The sequence below is a fragment of the Eulemur rufifrons genome, chromosome 7, assembly GCF_041146395.1.
Source record: "Eulemur rufifrons isolate Redbay chromosome 7, OSU_ERuf_1, whole genome shotgun sequence".
Classification (NCBI taxonomy): domain Eukaryota; kingdom Metazoa; phylum Chordata; class Mammalia; order Primates; family Lemuridae; genus Eulemur; species Eulemur rufifrons.
This window is the reverse complement of record NC_090989.1, coordinates 45,869,878-45,893,990: the sequence shown is the minus strand read 5'-3', so window position 1 is coordinate 45,893,990 and position 24,113 is coordinate 45,869,878. Positions and strand designations below refer to the sequence as shown.

Sequence of the window (24,113 nt, the reverse complement as noted above, 5' to 3'; positions counted from 1 at the left end):
GAGAGTAAAATTAATAATATGCTTGTATGTTGTTAGAGTCAACTGATATTTTCTCTTCTAGTTAGAAACCTCAAAAGCCAAACAATTTTTCTTCGTATTATAAATTAATTTGGATAACCATATAATAAGATATGGAGTTAATGTGTCTCTAAAATATTGGTTTATTTTATACTGTTTCCATAGTGGCCAACTACTTTAGGCAATAGTATCTCTGCTTTGAAGATGAGGGTCCTAAATATAAATCCTTAATTTACCCAAGGATAGATCTAGAGTTTTTGCAGAATGTCAGGAATACAGCCAGGACCAAGCCTTCATTCTTTTAATACTAGACTTTGCCTTCATAACAAAATAACCCAAAGTACTTTGAAGCAGTAATTCTGACACTTCTACCCTAATGCCCCAAAGGCTAAAAAATTAAAATAAAACAAAACAACTACAAAAAAATCCCAACAACTTTCAAAAGAAATACTATAATGTGAATGTGAAGAAAGAAAGAACAATTAGCAAATTTGTCATTTTATAATTATTTTAAGTGCTTCTTAATTTAAATAAGCACTTAGGCCTTGGCTGGAGGTATGACCTGTGTCCCTGAGGTGGAATGCTTGGTGGATGAAGTTCAAACACAGTCTGTTTACCCATGGACATAAGTGGCCTTAATCAAAGCAGAACACATTTTTTAAAATGTTGACTTTAAAAGCAGAAATGTAAATAAGACCGTGATTTATGAATCTACTAATACCCTTCTCTGCTGTAGACATCAAAAAAGATTGAGTTTTGGGCTGTGGTAAATATAACAAGAATGCAGACTTGTTAGAGCAGTAATAGGTACTCTTATTAAAACTCCACTTCCATTAAGAGTTACAAATTGTCTTCCCTTCTTCCAGGCCTTAAAGAATGCGTTCCAGAAGTAGTGAAAACGAGGGCTCAGCCCAAAAGCAATTTCCAAGACATATGAAACACTACAGTTTCCAAGAGTCTGAGGACATGAAGCACAGACAGCAAGACAAATACTCCACCAGCAAGTCAGATGAAATCCTTCCATGTCCCAAGTCAGAGAAGCTACACAGTGGTAATGGCCACCAAGCAGAAGATCTCTCAAGAGATGACCTGTTATTTCTCCTCAGCATTCTGGAGGGAGAACTGCAGGTCAGCTGGGTTGGGGTTATTCCCATCATGCTTCAAGGGGAAGGCTGCTTGTGAATTTGCTGTGCCTGTTGCCACAGAAATAGGTATCTGTGGTTCGTACTTGTGTGCACCTGAAAGCAAAGCATCAGTATACGTACACGGAATTCCCTTCTCCCAACTCAAAGCTCAATTAATCACATCTGAAAGGGCTGTCATTATGACATACGACTGGCATGCATGTTGCGAAAGGTCACTTCCTCTGCCACGCTGCTCAGGAGCTTCAGTGCATAGGCACATGTCAGTAATATCAATGCCAGACGACTTCTGGATTGGTTTAAACAACAATAGGTGCTTTTGTACCTCGTGTGAACTGGCTGTTAGACTTGTTCTGATATTATTAACCTACATAAAAATCTAAAAACAGCTGCTACACATGTAGAAGAATCTTATTTCCTACCTCCTGAAAACCCAAATGCCAATACATTGAGGGGTATCATGTTATTGGCTTGTCAAATTCAATAAAAAATGTAGTCCCTCGAGTTGTATAGCAATCACTTTCTAAAACATTATTAATGTGTAATTAGATTATAAGAAGGGTGAAGGAACATAGCTTTAATACCTTTTCCAAAGGCGCTATAACCAAATATGATTCATTTATATTTGAAAGAGAAGAGAAAACACTGTCAACTACCACAAAAATCACTTGCTGAGACTGCTGGTAGATAAAGCAGGCTTTCTAAAATAGCTTTTGTTCCTACAGGCTCGAGATGAAGTCATAGGTATTTTAAAGGCTGAAAAAATGGACTTGGCTTTGCTGGAAGCTCAGTATGGGTTTGTCACTCCAAAAAAGGTGTTAGAAGCTCTCCAGAGAGATGCTTTTCAAGTGAAATCTGCCCCTTGGCAGGAGGACATCTATGAGAAACCAATGAATGAGGTATGTACCACATCAGGAGTATGCACCTGGGAGGCTGAAGAAGCTCACCAGCCAGCCACGCACTAGGCCTGGCAAATGAGCATGCCCTAAAACTCCTTTTTGATTCTTTACAGTTTTACTTTCCAATGCATTTAAGACCTACTCAAAGTAGATAAATACTACAAGTTCTACAGGAAAGAAAAGGAGAATTAATCATAGACAAGGTACTTTCACTAGGTTTATTTCTTGACATCAGACTGAAACCTACCAAATGCAAGAGAACCCCCCTTTCACACACAAAAGGGTCTTTACTTTTTGGGACTTGAAGACTATCCAGGCCATAATAAAAAACAGATAAAGTTTACCATAGAGGTTAATGTCTTTGAAAATGCTGAGGTATTATGTCATAGAAATTTTGAGCATGAATGAAAGTGATCTAAAGAACTGTTTAAAAAACAGAGTTTTAAAAAGCACATATTTTAGATGAGTGCCTACTCTCTTTTTCCTTCACAAGTTTAATGACAGCAAAGACTTTCCCCCACCAAGTGTGCCCAGCAATTACAATGGCAGAGGTGAGCAGTCCCAACACGGTCACCACTGCATGAAGATGCGGTACTGCTTGCTGTTTTATTTGCTGATGTTTCTGAAACTCTTTGGCATCCTTACTTTATTCTTCTATTTTCCTCTGAGACCTCAGTGGAAAATTTCATAATTTTTCATTTTTATAAAAAGGAAACAACTAGGAATATGAGTTAAGGATGGAGAATGAAAGCAAGTTTCACACAAATTTCTCCCACATAAGCTCTGGCAACCCATCTCAGGACTGACCTCTAATGTCCTTGCTATTCTCGACTTTGCCTCATGAGAGAAGAGTACTGTCTTGCCAAATTGCGAAGTAGTTTGGTCATGTGGATCTGCTTCTCTGAGGGGTGAGGATGAGACCACCCAAACTCTGTTGACTTGTACTTTAATCCAAATTTTAAACAAAAAGAGCCGAAGCTGCATTCAAGTTAATGGTGTTAAAATTATATCCTGGCCCCCAACATATCAACTGTGAAACAGCACCAAGCATAAATTCCCCAAGCCCTGTGAGCTCAAATGCAAATTAATGATCACTGAACATGTCCCTAACAAAGCTCCACAGATGGAATAACCCCTTAACACTTCAGAGGGAAATGAAACAGAATGATTCCAAACTTATGTTGAAATCAGTAGGAAATATTTTAGTTATAAAATAATTCCATTGTTCACATGCAAAATTGGAAATACCCTGACTCTTTGCAAATGCTTGTAATCAATCCTAAATCGGCAAAGTGCCCCTGAAAGTTACCCATAATCCGGCCCTACTTTACAAATCCAACCTTCTTTGATTACTCCTCCAACAGATACCCTTATACTCTCCCAACTCCTCAAATTTCTGCCTCCATGATTTGCCAATTTTCCTCTTTCCCTCTACTTTTCCCTTATAGGTTTCTCTCTTCTCAGCTGTCTATCCAGTTCCTTGAAGGCCACAGAACTTTGCCAACACAACCCAGTTGTCTACTCTTTTCCTCTGTCTAGGAAATAATACATGAGAGGGGGACATCCACAGAATAAATAGTAAAGGGGAATTCTGATGAGGAGTCCCTAGACTGGGCTGCAGAAAAGGAAACGAGAGAGAGCAGTCAGTGTTCCCACTAAGACCAGCCTTGGCTGTCCCCTAATCACGTTAGGATAAGCACCTGCAGGCTAAAAAGCTATTCTTCTTTTGCCTTCCCCCATCTTGGAGTGTTGATAGCATCTCCTCCCTTTTATTTTCCTCATAATGTTTTTTTGTTTTTTGAAAAAAATCTAAAAAATCTCAATCATGTCTAGGGTAAACTAGAGGGAATTTATCTAATTCTTAAGGCAAAATAATTTAGAACAAACTGACCTCAGTTACATGACTTGGTAGGAACACTGAATTAAGATGAAAAACTAGTGGAGGCCTGCGAGCTGGAACAAAGGCTGGGGCTGGGGCTGGGGCTGGAGCTGGAGGTGCGGTCAAGAGGGAGGAAAGAGGCAAGAACTCCCAGACAGTTTCAACCTCTAGTCCTTTCCAATCTAGGGTTCTAAATTAGAACTTACCTTAAAAAAAGATACTTGAGCTAATGGTCTAAGGCTGAAGTTCCCAACCCCTGGGCTATGGATGGGGTACCAGTTGTTGGCCTGTTAGGAACCGGGCCGCACAGCAAGAGGTGAGTGGTGGGCCAGTGAGGGAATCTTCAACTGTATTTACAGCTGGTCACTATCGTTCACATCACCGCCTGAGCTCTGTCTTCTCCCCTTCCCCGCCAAAAATTGTCTTCTGTGAAATTGGTCTCTGGTACCAAAAAGGTTGGAGACCACTGGTCCAAGGTATTCTTAATTATCTCAAAAAACATATCATAGAAAATATAACAACATTTTGGATTTATCAAGGTACTATAATAAAAGAATCTCAGTTTCTTATTAGCATAACCTTAGGGCAATTCTTAAAGTACTTATTTTAATCAATTGTATAATTTAGCTTCTAATTTTCATTTTATCAATTTACTTAATTAATATTTATCAAAGAGTTCATGTATACAAATAGCTGTGGTTCCTGCCATCAGGGTGTTTAATGTCTAAGAGAGTGACAGACATCAAGGGATCAAATTTAGATAGACAAATCAGGAAAGCCAAGATCCAGAGGGTAAGTAGGGATTGGTTAGGTAGAACATAAAGGAATTCCATTTTTAGCAATATTGTGGACTATATATCGTAAAATCATATCACTAAAAAATACATTAAAATGTTAAATGAAATATAAGAAACACTCTTCAAATGTATGGATAAGCTTACATGGAAGAAAGAGAAATCCTGGAACCCGGAACTAAAAGAGAAATTTTCATAGACTAATTAGCTTCTGGCTTCATATATTTTGAATGTTTCTTTTCTACAATGCAAATTTCCAGTCCTGGGAACCAACAGACATATTCATTTTGCAATATAACCTCTTCCTGCTGCTCTTGGTTGGCATCTACATGTGGGCTCCAAAGGGGACCAGTTAGTTAGCTTCACTGGGTCCCTACTTTTGAAAATTAATTTTTTTTACTACTGCTGGAAGCATGCTAGCTACTGTTCACAATAAAGGCAGATATGTGACCAAAAACACACAAAAAAAGATCTTGAGCCACTTTTGCTTTAATTGGTCTCCTTTTCTCCGTTTTTTCTTGATTCCTTGCTTGCTTGCTTTTTTTTTTTTTATTTCAGCTTATTACGGGGGATACAAAAGTTCAGGTTACATACATTGTCCATGTACTGCTTGTCCCTCCAAGTCAAAACTTCAGGTGTGTCCATTCCCCAGACAGTGCGCATTGCACTCATCATGTAGGTATATACCCATCCCCTCCTCACATCCCCCCTCCCAAGTCAGCACCTTCAAGCGTGACCATTCCCCAGACGGTGCACAACGCACTCATCATGTAGTTATACACCCATCCCCTCCCCCCTCCTCCCACCCTAGTCTGATATCCGATTGGTATCATTCCCAGATGTGAATTTAGGTGATGATCAGGGAAACCAATTTTCTGGTGAGTACATGTGATGCTTGTTTTTCCATTCTTGGGATACTTCACTTAATATAATGGGTTCCAACTCTTTCCAGGAGAACCAAAGAGATGTTATAACTTCATTATTCCTTATAGCTGAGTAATATTCCATGGTATACATATACCACAGCTTACTAATCCAATCATGAATGGGCAAATGACATGAATAGAAATTTTTCAAAAGAAGATATAAGAATGGCTAACAAACATATGAAAAAATGCTCAACATCCCTAATCATCAGAGAAATGCAAATCAAAACCACAATGAGATATCACTTAACTCAGTGAGAATGGCCTTTATCAAAAAGTCCCAAAACAACACATGTTGGCGTGGATGCGGAGAGACAGGAACACTCATACACTGCTGGTGGGACTGCAAACTAGTGCAACCCCTGTGGAAAGCATTATGGAGATATCTTAAACAGATTCAAGTAGACCTACCATTCAATCCAGCAATCCCATTATTGGGTATCTACCCAAAGGAACAAAGGTCATTCTATAACAAAGACACATGTACCCGAATGTTTATAGCAGCACAATTCACAATTGCTTGCTTGCTTTGTTTTCAAATCTGGAAACATATACTGAGTACCTATTATAAGTAAGGCACTCCCTTAGAAGTCAAGAATTTAAGAAAAATAGGATGTGGGCAGGCCCTGCCCTCAGGGAGTGCATAGTCTAGAACAGGAGACAAACACATAAATCAGGCACAGAGTGATCATTTTATAACAAAGGTGTGAGTATGGTGCTGTGAAAACCAGAAAGGACTCGGTGCTTACATTTGGTCACATTCACTCTACATACCAACACAGAATTGATTATCTATCTATCATCTATCAATTTTTTTATTTTTTTTGAGACAAGGTTTTGCTCTGTTACCCAGGCCAGAATGAAGTGGCACTATCATAGCTCATGGCAGCCTCAAATTCTTGGGCTTGAGCAATCCTCTTCCTTCAGCCTCCCAAGGAGCTAGGATTATAGGCACGCACCACCATACCTGGCTAATTTTTTCTTATTTCTTGTAGGGACAGGGTCTTGCTATGTTGCCCAGGCTGCTCTCAAACTCCTGTCCTCAAGCAGTCCTCCTGCCTGGGCCTCCCAAGGTGCTGAGATTACAGGATCACCCGGCTTGCCCAGCCTATCTATTTTAATGGGAAAACCTTGATGCATAATAAAATGCAAAACAGACCAAGGGACCCAAGAGGCATACACTGGTAGAGAGCCCTACAGGGTGGGCAGGAGACAGAAGAGGTCAGCTAGGGCAGCAGCAGAACCAAACACTGTGCAAGGATCTCACTTCTTATCATTCCTTTAATACAGTTTCTCTGGAGAGAGAAGTAAGAGTGTCAGAAAGGGGATATGCAGAAATTGTTCTGATACCCACAGGGGCACAGATTATTCTCTCTGGAAAAATTTGATAACAATAAAAGGCTACCTAAAAGTATCAACTGACAGGAGTAATGATAAACACTAAACAAGGAGATCGAAAACCCACTGTTGAATTAATTCATCAAAAGAGGGACATTTCTTTTTTTTTTTTTTTTATTTCAGCATATTACAGGGGTACAAATGTTTAGGTCACATATATTTCCCTTGCCCCACCACCACATGTACTCACCGTCAAACTGGTAAAAGAGGGACATTTCTAAAACAGTGAAAGATGGTGATATTATGAACAATTTATAGGTAACAGACTGTAAATGTATTTTTTTTTTTTTTTGTAGTTGGACAAAGTCGTGGAAAAACATAAAGAATCTCATAGACGAATCCTGGAACAACTTTTAATGGCAGAAAAATCCCATAGGCAAACTATATTGGAATTAGAGGAAGAAAAGAGAAAACATAAAGAATATATGGAGAAGAGTGATGAATTCATAGGTTTACTAGAACAGGAATGTGAAAGGTAAGGCTGCTTTGTGTTACACAATGACCCATTCTGCAACCTGTTACTAACCTCTCACTATGGGCTGGGCACTGTACCAGGTGTCAGGGATACAAAAATGAATAGGACACAGCCTCTGTTCTCAAAGATCCCAAGGTCTTTGAAGTGAGCAAAAGGATATGTTTAAAGATGTTATCAATACAATGCAAGAATAACTGGGTGTGATGAGGACTACTGAAACATAAATGTTGGGCACCTGACTCTGCAAGGGAGTGCCCTGTGACAGCTGCACAGAGGAGGCAACAGGGGTCTAGTCCATAGGCAAACAAGGGTGAAAACTATATTCAAGGCAAGGGGAGAAATAAGCAGAAGAGTAAAGAGGTGAGAAAAGAAAATGGGTACTGAGGGAAATCAAGCTTTCCATGTGGCCACAGCACAGGGTGTGAGTGCAGGATGAGAAAAGAAAAGGCTATCCATGAGCAGTTGGACATTATACCATTGCCAAGAGGAGCAAATGAAAAATCGTGCAAGGGGGAATGAGATGATCAGCTATGCTTTCTTAAAGAACCACTATGGCAATATGGATAAAAGATTGGAGGAGTTTTAGACTGGGGGCAGGAAACTCACGTCGGAGGCAAATACTCAGATGAGAAAGATGAGGGGATGTGTTCCAATGGCCATGGGGTCAGAGAGGGGAGGTGTAAGCAGGAACAATTTATGATGTAGTCAATATGAGTTAGAGACTGGTGAGACTGGAGAGCAGAGCAAGGGAAATAAGAAGTTACTGAGAAGCACTCCTGGTTATTTACCCAAATATGGAATACGGGGATAGGGCACAGCTTCTTGTTGCTGTAGGACTGTGATTGGGAAGGAGGGTTTACAACTGGTGGGTGGATAGGTGATGAGTCCCGTTTTAGACATGTTGAGTATGAGGTACCTTGGTGTATTCCAATATCCAGTGAGAAGAATGATATGCATAAAGACAACCCACAATCAGCAATGCAGGTCTGGAAAAGGATGGGCTGGTGATGTGGATTTGCAGAGGGTAACTGCTGAAGCCATGGGTGTTGGTGTGGTGAGGAGAGAGAATGCTGAGAAGAGAACCCTAGCATACATCAATGCTTGGTGGTTTTCCAGAGAAAAAGGAGTCAAAAAAGGAAGATGAAAAAGAATGGTGAAAGGTTAGAAGAACCAAAAGAGAAAGAAGGCAATGAAATGAAATAAGGAAAGATTTTCAAAAAGAGTGAACAGTCAAATAGTACCAAATAATGCAGAATGGAATGAGAAATGTCCCAGGATTTGGCAACGAGGAAGATACTAGGGAACTTAATGAGCCATTTCAAGAAAGCAGTAAGGGCAGAAGCCAAATTGCAATGCTTTGAAGAATAAATAAGAAATAATAGTATAGAAGCTCAAAATGTGAATTTGTATTTTGAGAAGGTTGGTTGCAAACAAGGAGACTTTGTTTGATAAATATTTTATAACCATATGTAGGGCAGGTTATTTTGTTCCACTGTGACCCTCTATTTTGGATCACCTTAGAAAGAATGAACGTCTGTGTTAAATTGAAAGGACAATTAGCCCTCTCTGCTGATACCGACAAGATAGAAAATAACCAATGTTGCAATGTCAAATTTTTACCTGGTATTTAATCTCACTTTTGTTATTTCCATTTGTACTTTTATGAGTTACAGAGCTAATGATGCTAGATTCTAATAATCACAGAAAAATGTAGAAAAAAATAATTACCTGTGAACTCCCCCTTCCCAAATACTGGTAATCTCAACTGCTTTATTCAACTACTTCTGATTCTTATTTTAAATTTTTCACTTCATTTTTAGATCCTGAACACTAAGATGGAACCAATTCATATTTTAGCTAGGTAACCTAACCGAAGTTACCCCTAGGCTAATGGCAAACTTTCATTTCTTTTCAGTGTACTTCATGGTAGACACTTGTTCCGAGTGCCAGAGAATCCATGGCCCTCACATCCAATCTATTTCTTCCAGGAGGATTATTTTTTACTACATGGCGGCAGAGGTGGGGCTTGGGGAGAGGTCTTATTAACTTGCCCCTCCATGAACTCTGAAGTATCTACAGGAGCAGATTAAAGGAACACAAAAAATCTGGCACCAAGGAAAGATTTGACTCAGACATTACAATATAAGATTTGTTATTCAATGAGACAATGTTATATTAAATATTATTTTGAACCCCTGTGGTTTGGCACTGTGGCCTCATTTGGCCTCCATACTTATTTGGCACTAACTTGCTGAACACAGATACTTTCTTTCATCTTTCATTATTGTGAACATTTACTGACCACGTTCAGAGTGTTGCCTGCCATAGAACAGAGATGCAGGCTATCTTTGCCCAGGGGGCTTACCACGTTAACGGAGAAGGCAAGGTGACACAGATTTAGAATGGGAATGGGAAGGGCTGTTGGGGGATGGTTCTAACATGAGATAGTTCTAATATTCACTGTGTATCTCTACTATCTTCTGGAGGAAGGCTAGGGAAGGCGATCCAGAAGCAACACTGTAATGCTGGGAGGCAGATGGGGAAGAATATTTAAACCAAGAGAGTAAGGAGGAACAACACTGAGAAATGGGAACAAAAGATCAGTGGGAATAAAGGCTATGGGCTGGGGAAAAAGAAAAATACTGGGATAAATGGAAAGTGCACACGATGCAAATGATATATTAAGAAAAGTATTTCTACGTGTATCAAATGAATTTAAGAGGAAGAGTTTAAGAGATTATACTTTTTTAGCTTTACAGGATACTAAGCTTTTTGTCTTGAAGAATAATTAAATCGAACATGCCATTATCAAGAAATAGAAAAAAGTGACTAAAGACTATCTTTCATTCCATCTTTAGCCATTCCAGAAGATATGAGAATGTTTACCTATTTCTTTTTGCCTAAGAACAGCTTCCGGATGGATTTTATTTTATTTATTTATTTTTTTTTGGTGTGAGAATGTTAAACCTATTCTCAACTCACATGATGAACAGATAATTTTTCCCTTGCTTTGCCTGTATAATAATACAACTTGGTATTGTCAATGCATTAGCATTCACCCTCCTGCTTCCCTGCCTTCTGCTGGGAGACTACAGGTCTCATGAGGCATAACTGACTTCCACCTGCTTTAAGGTCAAGTGCATCAAAGTAGCATTAAATGAACAGCATCTAACAAAATGAGAAGTGAGAGAAACTCTAATGAATTCAGGTAAATACATTCAGAAGAGGTGCTTACACACAAGAGTGTGAAATATCCGTAATGTGTCTCATTTTTAAACAACATGGCAAAACACACTATCACTGAGTTCTGCAAAATTTAGTGAGAGTACTTTCCCTCAAGCATACAGCCACCGCTCACAAAAGACTAATCCTAATGGGTCAAAGAACAACGTTTACTTCCTTCCTCAAACAAAGTGATGTAAACCACTCCCAAATTAGTGACCCTCCGTACAATACAATGAAAGAAAGATATCATAATCCCCCCAAAACTGGGGGCTGGGTGAGGATAGCTACAAAGGACTATCTGATTGAAACTCTGAAAAACACTGTGAAGGTTTAGCACTCATATTTTAAGTAATGGTTAATATCTACTTGGAAATAAAACAAAAATTAAGAAATACATGATAGAGGTAATTAATGAGACCTTAGAGGATGTAATAATGGATTTCAAATTAAGTCTCAATTTCTGTGTTTTCTTTGGAGCATTCATTTTATGTGGAAAACCCTAAAGGAGACTGATGTCACACATTGAGTTCAGGCCAAAATGTTTGCCAAATGATGTCGCTGTCGTAATCAGTAAGCAATTGGCTTTCCCACTGAGGGCGGGTGGGGGTAGGGATCAGCTCAGGAAAGCCTGTTCCCAAGCATGTTAATGCAAAGTTTCCTTAGCTATAACCTGTGTGGTTTGGTCTGTCCATATGGCAATATTATATTCACATTTCATGACAACTTTCTGTTCACTGACCAGCTCCAAAGTGTGGATATGTGTCACCGATGACCTGAATTATGTACTTGGCTGAATTACAAGTAGAGTCTATGTGAAAGGTTTTACACAAAAGCAATGCCAGTAATTTTTGGCCTTTCTAGATGGCCTCACAGGAAAGCCAAAACAAAAATCACTTTTAGTCAGTGTAATTTTGCAAAATTTTCCCATAAGTGAAATGCCAATTTTGTCTGTACTTTCAAAAACCTTGCATATTTTTTTTCCTTTTCAGTTTCAATGGAGAAAAGGGCTATGAAACAAAAAAAGAAAAAGTTTTTTTTTTTGAAACCATGCATTCTTTTTAGAATACTAAAACAAACCATGTATACTAACCATATATATTACCGAATTTTTTGGCCTTGAAATAACCACTAAAGCAGAAAACAGATATTGTTAGGGCAACTCTCTGTATAAAAATGTGGCTTCAACCATGGATTTTTTAAAAGCCTTAAATTACTTTTCATAATATCTTAGCCAAGTAGGTTAGCACTGATATTCCAATTTTATAAATCAGGAGGTCACTTAGTAGCTTTTCAAAAGCCACATAGTGGGAAGGAGTCATAAGTAGAATTAATTTCTTGTTCCTGTCCTGTCCAGGTTTGACCAGATAAGAACACTGATGCAGGGGACATAGGAACCTCTGGGGGAACGTCACGAGGGGTCTAACTTCAAGAGTTGTTGCCTTGACCACACCCTGAGCAAGTTCTTCCTTTTAGGTACTTTAGAGAAGAACAAAACACTTCCACCTCACCCTTTGGCTGAAACAACTTTATAAACAAAGATTTCTGTCATGGATCCTTCTCTACTATGACAGGCCTATTTTCCAGACTGGCATCAGACAAGGTGACTAAAACACTGCTTCAGTCATATTTGATCCTACTGTTAGCTAAGTAGACTACTTTCAAAGATTTCTCTCAAAAACATCAAATCTTCTTTCTAGAGGTTTTGGATATTCCTTTGAAATACATAAATGAATGAGTATATTAATTTATCTACTGTTCTAGTTTAACTAATTTGCTAGCTAGTGCTGCTTGCCGTTCATTAATTTAAAAAAAGACAACCAATTAATTAAATGTCTGCTGTAAGTCAGGTCCTGTGCTAGATACTGGGTGAAAGAGGTAGATATGGTCTTCATATACATAAAATCCTGACTAATTTGTTCATTGTGTAAAACAGGGATACCACGGCAGACTTTAAGACTTGCTACTGATTCTTCTAAGGCATTATGAGATCATGATGGGTAGAAAAAAGGCAACACTATGGTAAAATAATAACATGTAATGCTCATAAATATAGAATATTCAGGAGAAATCAATAAGCATGTTAAACTAGAGCACTTTACTAGAGAATTCACTATCATGCCATTAGGATTTTCAGTTTCTTGGGCCTTAAATCTCAACTTTTAAGAATATCTGACAAAGCAATACATAGTGGGTATAATGCTTTAAAAAATAAATAAATCAAGTCTATTTTTAAAAAAATAATATGTGGAAAGCCAGCGGTTTTAAATTTCATGCACACTAAACTATTGCTGTAGAATACATTGTACTCAAATGCAATCATTTCCTTTCAGCTTTCTGGCAAGGAGTTATTTGTATTACATATTCTTGAGACTATGTCTTGCAAGTAGGGAAATGGATGCCAGATCTCTATTTAACCTTTGTCATGGATATCCAGTTGTTTGCCAGAACAAAATGGAGACCCACCACAAACACGTATTTTGGTATTATAATTCTATACAGAATTACAATGTGATCAGCCTTGTGCTCATACATCACAGACCTAACACAGGATATGGGCAGGGAGGCAGAGAGATTAATTACCTCACGTGGGTACCAAAAAAACCATTTAGGACTGTACACCATAACTTAACAGTCAGCAGATGTCACAAAACCATACCATTATAACTGCACAATTCAGTGGTTTCCATACAATACCATTTAATTACAGAGGTCAAAATTTATACAGTGACGATGTTATTCGATTGCTTTTTCCTTCCCAGAAACCAGAGTTATATTTTACAAATAATTTTGGGTGTGCATTTGGATGTATATGATTAATGAATTTACTATTTACAAAAGAATACTATAAATGTTGAAAAGCAGTCTAAAAGAAAACATAACAAGTCCAGTGAGGGATGAATCAGGAGCTTGGATGTAGAGAGACTCTGGTCTGCAGATTAGATTTGCAGCTAGTGTATAACTTTGGGCAAATTCCACTTCCAAAATCTTTAGTTTTCTTGTATATAAAACAAAGGCAGACTATATAATTTGTATATCTCCTTCAGATCTAAAAATATATGATTATGTGATTGTTATGAATAAGTACCTTTTACTTCAAGCCTACAACTGTAAGCCACATTATCGAAAGAGGTCAATGGGAATGACAGTTCCTCTACTACCAACTTCAAAGCCAAATCTGTATTTCCATTCTTAAAGGACATCTAGGTTTTGGTATGCCCTACTGCTCCTCAACAGTCACATATTCAACACTGAACCGAATATCATCTTTGTAGGTCGACTCACAACCTTTCTATTCCTATTAATACTACCACAACGAATCAATCTACCAGACAACTATAAAAATTTACAGAAACCTCAGAATCCCAGAATTTAAGCTAGAAAAGACCTACCAATCTAGACCAACCCTCTGATATTTGAATTGAGGAAAATGAAGTCCACCAGTTCTAGCCAAGAAATCCCAAAATCTTGCTGCTAAATAGTTGCAGAGCCAGACCAGAAGCTAGCTTTCCTCATAATATATTTGATGCCATTCTCCCTAGAATCATTACTAGGTACAAAAACCTTGTGCTTGGTGTTATGGGAGGTCTAGAAGAAATTTTAGTTATAATTATAATACAGTTGATAAGACACTCATAAAATAATATGTAGATAATTCAGGAAGAACTCAGGTGTTCATTCTGTGGTACAGATACCACTTCTGCAATACTATGGAAGGTCAGGCAAAAAGGAGATTAAGGACTATAATTATCCAACAGCCAACACAGCCCTAGTGAAAATACAGGACATACAGGAAATACTCTATAAATGTATCTACTAACTGCCTCACAGCTACTAGCTTAACAGCCCTGTAAAACAGGAAGCCAAAGACTGAATGTGGAAAGGCAACCTCAAACTTCTGTTCCATCTGGACTATAAAGAGGAATAAGAGTCATTAAGTCATATCAAAATGGAAATTTTTGCCTCATAAATGGAAATTGAGGTAGAATATTAGAATTAACTGTATCCTGAATTTGTAACTCACAGGTAAACTTTCCTGGCAAGTATATTAATTCCTCATAGGAGAAGATGAGGCTAAATACCTTTGGCCAGCCAGGAGGATGACGACTGGCACAAGTGATGAATAAATAGCACCACACAGAGAGGCCTTATGGAAGGGCGTAGGGTATCAGAGTTAAAGTATAGACTTGAGTTGGAACAACAAGGGTTTGCAGCATGCTCCTGTCCTCTCATCTGATCCCACTAGCTATTTGATCTTGAGGAAAGCACTTAATCTCTAAAATCTCAGCTTTACCCTCTGTTAAAAAAAAAAAGACATGAATCTCATAGGTTCTTGTGATTAGTAAATTATATAATACATAGAAAGTGCTAAGTATGGTATCTGGCACAGAGAATGCACTCAGAAAGCATGAGCATTGTATTAATCAGCACTCTCCAGAGATACAGAACATTTTATTTATACACACACACATACATATATGAAAACATTTATTACAAGTTATTGGCTCACATGATTATGGAGGCTGAGCAGTCCTGTGATCTGCTGTCTACAAACTGGACACTCAAGAAAGCCAGTGGTGTAGTTCAAAGGCCTGAGAGCTGGAGAGTAGATGGTAAAGTTTTCAGTTCCAATATAAAGGCCCGAAAATAAGGAGTGCCATGGGCAGAAGATTGATGTCCTAGTTCAATCATGTGGGCACAGTTAATTCAACCTTCCTCCATATTTTTGTTCCATTCTGGCCTTCAACAGATTGGATGATGCCCACCTGCCCTGGGGAGGGCCATCTGCTTTACTCAGTCTATCAATTCAAATGCTAACCTCCTCTAGAAACACCCTCATAGATACACCCACAAATAATGTTTAACTAACTACCTGGGCATCCTGTGGCCCAGTCAAGCTGACATGTAAAATTGACCATTACAAGCATCTTTCTTCAAATTTGTCTTTCTTCAAGGTAGTTTATATACTCCATGTGATACTACTAGACATTTTTTGAATTGCCAAGAAAGCATTTAATTAGACCCTAAGGACGTGACAATCAATAAAAACTTTCAAGGGGCATATAGTTCAGTATGGGGGAGACAGACACAAAAACAAATAAGTGCAATGGGAAGCTGTAGGTCAATGACAACAAAGGATACAGACGAGGCACAAATGAGGAATCATTCTCAAAGCCTGCTTATACCCTATTTCCTTTAGTGTAAGAGTATTACTGAATGTCATAACTACCTAACATTGAGCTGGGCATGATAGTGCTCACTGATCTTTTTTCTCTTTTCTTAAACCATCAAGACCTATTTCCTCTTTTTTGGAAATCATCCTACCTAGACAAGCAGAAATGTTAGTGCAGTGGTATGAAGAACACAGCCTCCCATATAGGCAAAATCAATCACTCAACCAAAGTGACGGTTTTAAAGTACACCAAAATACTCTAATGTTTCTCTGGCCTGCCACTGTTACAAGATCCCCACACCAATTGCATCTTCGTGACTAAAGTTATTGTGAACAATCAAATATTTCCACTTTAGGTAAGCGGGCTTACTTTTGATTTGTTTTGTTATACAGCTCCTCTCACAGGGCCAAGAATATGGGAAAAGTATAATAAGTATTTTTTGAATGACTTAATGAAATGTAGTAAAAGTTGCTATATTTTAATCTACTATTTTCCTTTAATCTCGCATCATATATTTGCTTCTGGAATAGTTTCCATTGGTTAGCATGGTCATGGGAGAATGGGATATAAGACAAGTCAATTTTGATGGGAAAGCAGAATGAGCTTGAAAGGTTTGGGACTGTTCCAAAGAAGGCAGAAGAAAAGGCAGGTCGTTTATCATGGCACTGGAAGAAAGACTGATTCTAAAAGGGGGATTTAAAGGTAAACACATCAGAAACATTAACTACCAAATAACTAAAATCAAATCTCTCAATTCCACACTATGCACAATTTTTATATCCTATATTTTTTTTACTAATAAAAATGTCATGAACATTTTCCTAAATCATCAACTATTCCTCTACACCTGAGGTCCCCAACCCATGGCTGTGGACTGGTATCAGTCCATGGATTGTTAGGAACCAGGATGCACAGCATGAGGTGAGTAGTGGGCTAGTGAGTGAAGCTTCATCTGTATTTACAGCTGCTCCCCAATGCTCACATCACCACCTGAGCTCCACCTCCTGTCAGATCAGCAGCAGCATTAGATTCTCATAGGAGTGCAAACCCTACCATAAACTGTGCTTTGGAGGGATCTAGATTGCGTGCTCCTTATGAGAATCTAATGCCTGATGATCTGGGGTGGAGCTGAGGCGGTGATGCTAGTGCTGGGGAGCAGCTACAAATGAAGATTATCATTAGCAGAGAGGTTTGCCTGCACAGAGACCATAATAAATCAATTGCTTGCAAACTCATATCAAAACTCTATTGGTGAGTGGCAAGTGACAATTATGCTGCATCTGGTGGCAGGCTTATAGTATATATTATAATTATTAATAGAAATAAAGTGCACAATAAATGTAATACGCTTGAATCATTCCAAAACCATCCCCCCACCCCCAAGTCCATGGAAAAATTGTCTTCCATGAAACTAGTCCCTGGTGACAAAAAGGTTGGGGACCACTGTTCTACACCATAATTTTATTTTTTCATTTCAATAGATTTAGGGGTATAAGTGGGTTTTGGTTACATGGATGAATTGCATAGTAGTGATGTCTGGGCTTTTAGTGTACCTGTCACCAAAATAGTGTATATTATACCCAATAGGTAATTTTTCTTCCCTCATTCTCTTGCCACCCTCCCACCTTCTGAGTCTCCAATGTCCATTACACAACTCTGTATGTCCACATGTACCTGTAGCTTAGCTCCCATTTGTAAGTGAGAACATGTAGTATTTGGTTTTTCCATTCCTGAGTTACTTCACTTAAGACAATGGCCTCTAATTCCATTCAAGTTGCTGCAAAAGACATTATTTCATTCTTTTTTATGGCTGAGTAGTATTCCATGGTGTATATATACCACATTTTCTTTATCCATTCATCAGTTGATGGGCACTTAGGTTGATTCCATATCTTTGCAATTGTGAATTGTGCTGCAATAAATATACAATTGTAGGAATCTTCTTGATACAATGACTTTTTTTCCCTTGGGTAGATACCCCAATAGTGGGATTGCTGTATCAAATGGTAGATCTACTTTCAGTTCTTTGAGAAATTTCCATACCGTTTTCCATAGGGGTTGTACTAATTTACATTCCTACCAATAATCTAAACCGTAATTTTTAAGTCGATGACTACTACTGTATCATACAGATGTATCACCATTTATTTAACAAATTCCCTTATTGTGAGCATATAGACACCTCCCAATTTTTCACTATTATAAAGAACACTATCACAAATAGCCTCATATGCCAATTAATAATTATGCCTTCCTGATTGTTGCCTTAGAATTCTTAGATGTAGAATTGCTACATCAAAAGTTATGAACCTATTTAAGGATTTTGAAACTTACAGCTAAACTGCTCTCTGTGAAAGATATTTTTACCATTACTCACATTGAAGGAGAGTACCCGTTTCTTACTTTATAACTTTACCTGGGACTATTTTTGAATCTGACCTTATTTTAAATATGACATGATGAATGTTAGTAACATGAATCAGACTTTCCCACTGACTTGGGATTTGATTGTAGAGATGTGTTACTTCTGGGGAAAAAAAAAATCTAACATATCATCAAAAACACACTTAAAGATTATAACACTTTCTTAAAAGAGTATTTTGACCATGTCAATATAAATTTCAGTATATTTCCTTTTCCCCATCAAATTCAGGTTTTCATGGCCTAGCATCACTGGTTTTTTAAAACACAACTTTTGTAGCTCCTTCTCTGAAAGGTGTGACACCTCCTCCTTCCACATACCCTACACCAATCCTGAGAGTCCAAATCCAGAATCCTGGCTCACCTTTCTCACCAACAAGACATATCTGGCAATAATTCACAACACTTAGTACGGGCTTACATGGCCCTGCCAAGTCTGATTTGTTTAAAATTGTGTAATCTAAGGAACTTTGCCAAATTCCCCCTCTAATAGTTTGCAGTGTGCGAGAATTCCATATCAATTTCTACTCATCAACTCTCATTTCCTTACGTTTCCTCTCTAATTATCATGTACATACACTTGCCATGATATTTTCCCATTTATTTCCATTAATTTCTCAATAATGGCCTGAAATATCTGAGATGCCTAACAGACAGGTAACTTACGGTTTCAGAAGATGTTTCAGAAGAAACATATTAGTAAGATTTATGAGGCCAAATATGTTTTTTCTGTGTTTTTTTCTTTTTCTTTGTTGTGACAGAGTCTTGTTATGTCGCCCAGGCTAGCCTCAAACTCCTGGCCTCAAGTGATTCTCCCTCCTGGGTAGCTGGGACTATAGGCATAAGCCATCATGCCTGGCTTCTTTTCTTAAAAATAAGCAATTTCTAATTCACAGTTTTACCACTTTATATCTTATATTTTTTATTCTGATATATATGATATTCAAGGTATTTCATGCCATAACAAACATGAGAATATATTCAAGTAAAGGAAAAATATGGAAAAAGAGAATCACATGTGAAAAAGAAGGCTTTAGGGCATATAGGCGTCAGGGTCCTGCAAGTAGTCTTCCTCCTACTTCCTACTCCCCAAAGGTAATCCACAGTGAATGGTTTCTTGTATATTTTTCTAAAAAATTAATGTTAGCATGTATTAGCAATTCATGACATACAATACTTTTCCTATTCGTTTTTTAAGTGGTTGCATATTATTCCATTTTATAAATGCAAATCATTTAGCCAGGCCCTCTAATTAGTTTTATTTTATTTATTTTTAAATTTTTTTTTTTGAGACAGAGTCTTGCTCTGTTGCACAGGCTAGAATGCTGTGGCATCAGCCTAGCACACAGCAACCTCAAACTCCTGGGCTCAAGTGATCCTCCTATCTCAGCCTCCTGAGTGGCTGGGACTACAGGTACGCGCCACAACACTTGGCTCATTTTTTCCATTTTTAGTAGAGACGGGGTCTTGCTCTTGCTCAGGCTGGTCTTGAACTCCTGACCTCAAGTGTTCCTCCCACCTTGGCCTCCCAGAGTGATAGGATTACTGGTGTGAGCCAGCCTCCTTATTAGTTTTAGATTTTATCCTTTTTTTACATTAAACATTGTTCATGCGTTGACTCTTAATGACTTCAAATGCCTCTCAATTTCAACTTTCCAATAGAAACAGGTAAATCATTGGTAACAGAGAGATACCACTTTACGTACACTAGGATAACTCTAATAAAAAAGATAGATAATAACAAGTGTTGACATGCATGTGGAGAAACTGGAACTCTCATACACTGTTGGGAAATGGTGCATTGGAAAACAGTCTGGCAGTTCCTTAAACAGTTAAATGTAGAGTTACTGCCTTGGTTCAGCCTGTTATAACAAAATACCATAGTGGCTTATAAACAAGAAATTTATTTTTCATAGTTCTGGAAGCTAGAAATCTAAGATCAGGGTGCTAGCATGGTTGGTTTCTGGTGAGGGCCCTCTTCCCAGTTGCAAACTGCTGTCTTTCTCCTTTCTCCGTGTATTCTCACATGGCACAAAGTGGGAGAAAAAGTTCTTTTTTTTTTTTTTTTTTCTTTTAAGAAACAAGGTCTTGCTCTGTTGTCCAGGCTGGAGTGCAGTGGTATGATCATAGCTCACGGTAACCTCCTGCCTTGGCCTCCCAAGTAGCTAGAACTACGTGTGCATGTCACCACACCTGCCTATTTTTTTTTTTTTTTTTTACTTTTTTGTTGAGACAGGGGTCTCACTATGTTGCCCAGGCTGATCTCGAACTCCTGGCCTCAAGTGATCCTCCTGCCTTGGCCTCCCAAAATTTCTGGCCAAAAAAAAGTTCTTATATGGGCACTAATTCCATTCATGAATTACTCTACCTTCATTACCTAATTATCTCCCAAAGGCTCCACTTTCTAATACTATCACATTAGGGGTTATCATTTCACCATTAGAATTTTGAGGAACATAAATATTCAGTCCATTGCAGTTACCATAAGACTCAGCAATTCCATTCCTAGGTATATACCTGAGAAAAATGAAAACATGTTGATACAAAACCTTAAACACAAATGTTCATAGGAGCATTATTCATAACAGTCAAGAAATGAAAACAACCCAAATGTCCATCAACTGTTGCATGAATAAACAAAACTGTGGTACATCCAAGTGATGGAATGCTACTCGTCAATTAAAAAGAAACCCTATGTCCATTAAGCAGTCACTGTAATCTACTTGAAACTATCAATCTTCTTTCTGTCTCTATGGATTTGCCTATTCTGTACATTTTACATAAAAGGAATCATACACTCTGTGACTTTTTACATCTGGCCTCTTTCACTTAACATAATGTTTTCAAAGTTCATCCATGTCGCAACACGTATCAGCACTTCATTCCTTTTTGTAGCTGAATAAAACTGAAAGGGTCCTTATGGACAAAACCTGATTGATTTAAGTGATCAATATGATAGATATGAAACTATTAATAATAATGTACATTTCTCAGGAGATACAGGTTTGCTGTTTTCTTAAAACTTTACAAATAAGAACTTTTAATGTCATCAGGAACCAAAGGATAGGGACTTGGGAATAGGTAAATGCAGATATCCCAAAAGGAAATAACCAAAGGCAAATGATTATTTGCTAGGGAAAAAGGGAGAAAAAACATTTTGGTGATTTATTATCCATTCATTCATTCCACATTCATGTAACTTAACACTATGTATGGAAGTAGGGACTAGGGAAAAAATAATGAAGACATGGATTTGTCTTTGAGACCTAGGTAGAAAAAACATAAGTAGTATGAGGTAATTAATTGTGAGCTGTAACAGAGACACGTACAAGAGTGCTTGAGGATGCAATTAAAAGATGGATTAGTCCTGCATGAGGGAAAGGTGAGGGCTTCCCAACAGGCAGCAATTAGCTTGAAGGCTGAATAGACTTAGCAGGCAGAGAAACGCACCCACAGGTACAAAGGAATGAAAAAGACAAGTTTGTGGAATTAAGTGTCTGTGGAGGATATATGTGTGTGCCATGACCTTGGATTTCTCCTTTATACTGAGCCAGTAAGACATTTGTCATGCAGAAAAATATTAACCAGCCACTGGTAATTTGTCAGAGAACATACAGTATATACATGGCATTGTGTTAGGTGTATCTAGAATCAAATTTGGAAAGAACTTAATAATAACAACAATAATGACAACAACAACAACCAGAAAACTATTTTAAGCAAAACACCAAAGAGGGTAAGTTTCTTTAGAAATGGATTCCACATTACCCATTACTGTACAACTTCCTGGTAAAGAGTACTTTACAGCAAAATGGGATTGGAGAAATATGTTTCCATTTGGCTGAAACAAATGGAAAAATCCATTTCATCCTAAATCCCAGAAAAGGAGGTACGGATGTGTAATATGTTACCTAATCCCTATTGCCTGGCCTAAAATTGGCCAATTATAGCAACATGTGAACAAATGGCAATGAGATATAACCAACTGGAAAAAAGAAAGGAACAGGAATGTGTATTTATCTTAACTGTACCCTGAGCTCTGCCAAGAAGATGTTCCAATCTCCATCTCTCCATCCTTGAAAAAACTACTCAGCTAATTTTACATAGAGACCATCACTGTCTTTGGCCCTCCTTTGAGTTTGGCCCCAAGTTTATTGGGCAACATCGAGAAAAAAATAACGCAAGTTTCATGTTGATGTTTCCATCTGCAAAATGGGCATAAACATTCTGGCTATCTTCTTCCTTGCACGAGGGCTAACTGAGAAGAATATAGGTAACTATTTGGGCAAAGAATTTGAGATCTATAGATCAAAATTAAAATATAAACCCAGTAAAATATTTATTTACATATGGAGATAATATTTAGAATTACAGTCTATTACTTTATCAATCTAACTACTAATACTCCCCAGATTACCTTTAAAAATGATTTCCTTGAACAGTGGCAAAGAGTACTGGATATAATAGCATACATCTGCCACCTTACCCAGCACCTGACAACTGTGAAGACATGTTTGTTTACTTTAAAAGCTCCTAGTGATAGGAAGATTTATTAGAGAAATGAAACATTTCACCTCTAAAAGCTCACAAAACCCTGTTTTTGTTGCATTAGTCTTGCCAGGAGAATTGTGAATGTGTTTGCATTCTATCAGTCGACAGTGTGAGTCAGTCTGTCCCAAACCGGTTTTCTAACCAGAAAATTGAGAAGTTTGATGACACATTTAGGTAAACATACTCACTGGATGAAGTTATTTAAATTTTTATAGCCTTTTAATCCTCTCTAAGCCTTTGAAATCCATACAGGTTTTTAGACAAGATTTAACTTCTTATGAGTCAAAGAGTAGAAATTATACATATAAACCAACTTTATTAAGGATTTCATGAGTTCTGGATAACTAATATGTAATACTGTATTTGAAAGAGCAATGAGGGTGAGCTGACCCCAAACTGAAGCCTTTAAATGTTAATTAATCAGCCTGATTCTTAATTAAAATTTTCAGCTCTAAATGTGCTTCTTACCCCAAGAACTGAATTTCTCAGAGATTCTGGTTGGATGACGACAGCTCTTGTTGACAATGATAAATGAACTCTGAATGTGAAGGGTTCACTCCAGTGAAAGAACAGGAAAGGAGTTGTAGGCCACAACTCTCATCACTTACTCTGCAGGCAGTCTGAGAATTCAATAGGCAGTTGAATGCAAACGGAGTAAAAATGTGGCAAAATATACACTGAATTTATCTACAACTGATAGCAACTGAAATTATTATGAGTTAACTAAAATTTGCAGTGTGATGGACTTTTTAATCCATACAGATGAAAGGCATGACACATGGATCCAAAGATTATAAATTCCTCTTGACACCCCATTAGCAGCTATATTATTACTTCTTTATGCAAAAAAAGACTTTTCAGGTGAATCCACTCGTTCTCTTGCCCTGAAAAGTTTCTCTTTCAACTAAAAGAAATCTGGCCCCTGACATGAATGAGCATTTCTGTTCCAACATTTGACTTTTCACTATTCACTGTTACTCTTGGGAGTAAATTCATAACAAATAACTAAGATACAAGAAAGTGGCTCTAAAACTTGTTGCTATGGTGACTCTCTGCACCCTCCAGTCCTTTTGTCCTGCCCCAAGTGTTCCACCTCACTCCTCCATGGATATATAAGACATACATATCCTTGTGTGCATGAATGTGCACACACACATCAAAACTCAATTTATTTTGTAGGTAGCACCACCAAACCCTAGCTCAGAGCATCTCTG

General features: G+C 37.9%; 2 protein-coding genes across 5 annotated transcripts in view; one reads left to right on the top strand and one right to left on the bottom strand.

Moving 5' to 3' along the window:
• Positions 1–24,113, bottom strand: part of CMSS1 (cms1 ribosomal small subunit homolog) — a 341,998-nt gene that overhangs the window by 233,270 nt on the left and 84,615 nt on the right. The window lies entirely within an intron of this gene.
• FILIP1L (filamin A interacting protein 1 like) overlaps positions 1–24,113 on the top strand; it is a 270,742-nt gene that overhangs the window by 173,308 nt on the left and 73,321 nt on the right. For 2 of the 3 annotated variants that reach the window (XM_069472530.1, XM_069472533.1), the window contains exons 1-3: positions 895–1,146; positions 1,886–2,059; positions 7,353–7,531. In XM_069472530.1, the coding sequence (XP_069328631.1) occupies positions 895–1,146; positions 1,886–2,059; positions 7,353–7,531 (605 nt within the window). Of the gene's footprint in view, positions 1–884; positions 1,147–1,885; positions 2,060–7,352; positions 7,532–24,113 lie in introns of those variants that run through there. The other variant, XM_069472531.1, reaches the window with a different exon arrangement.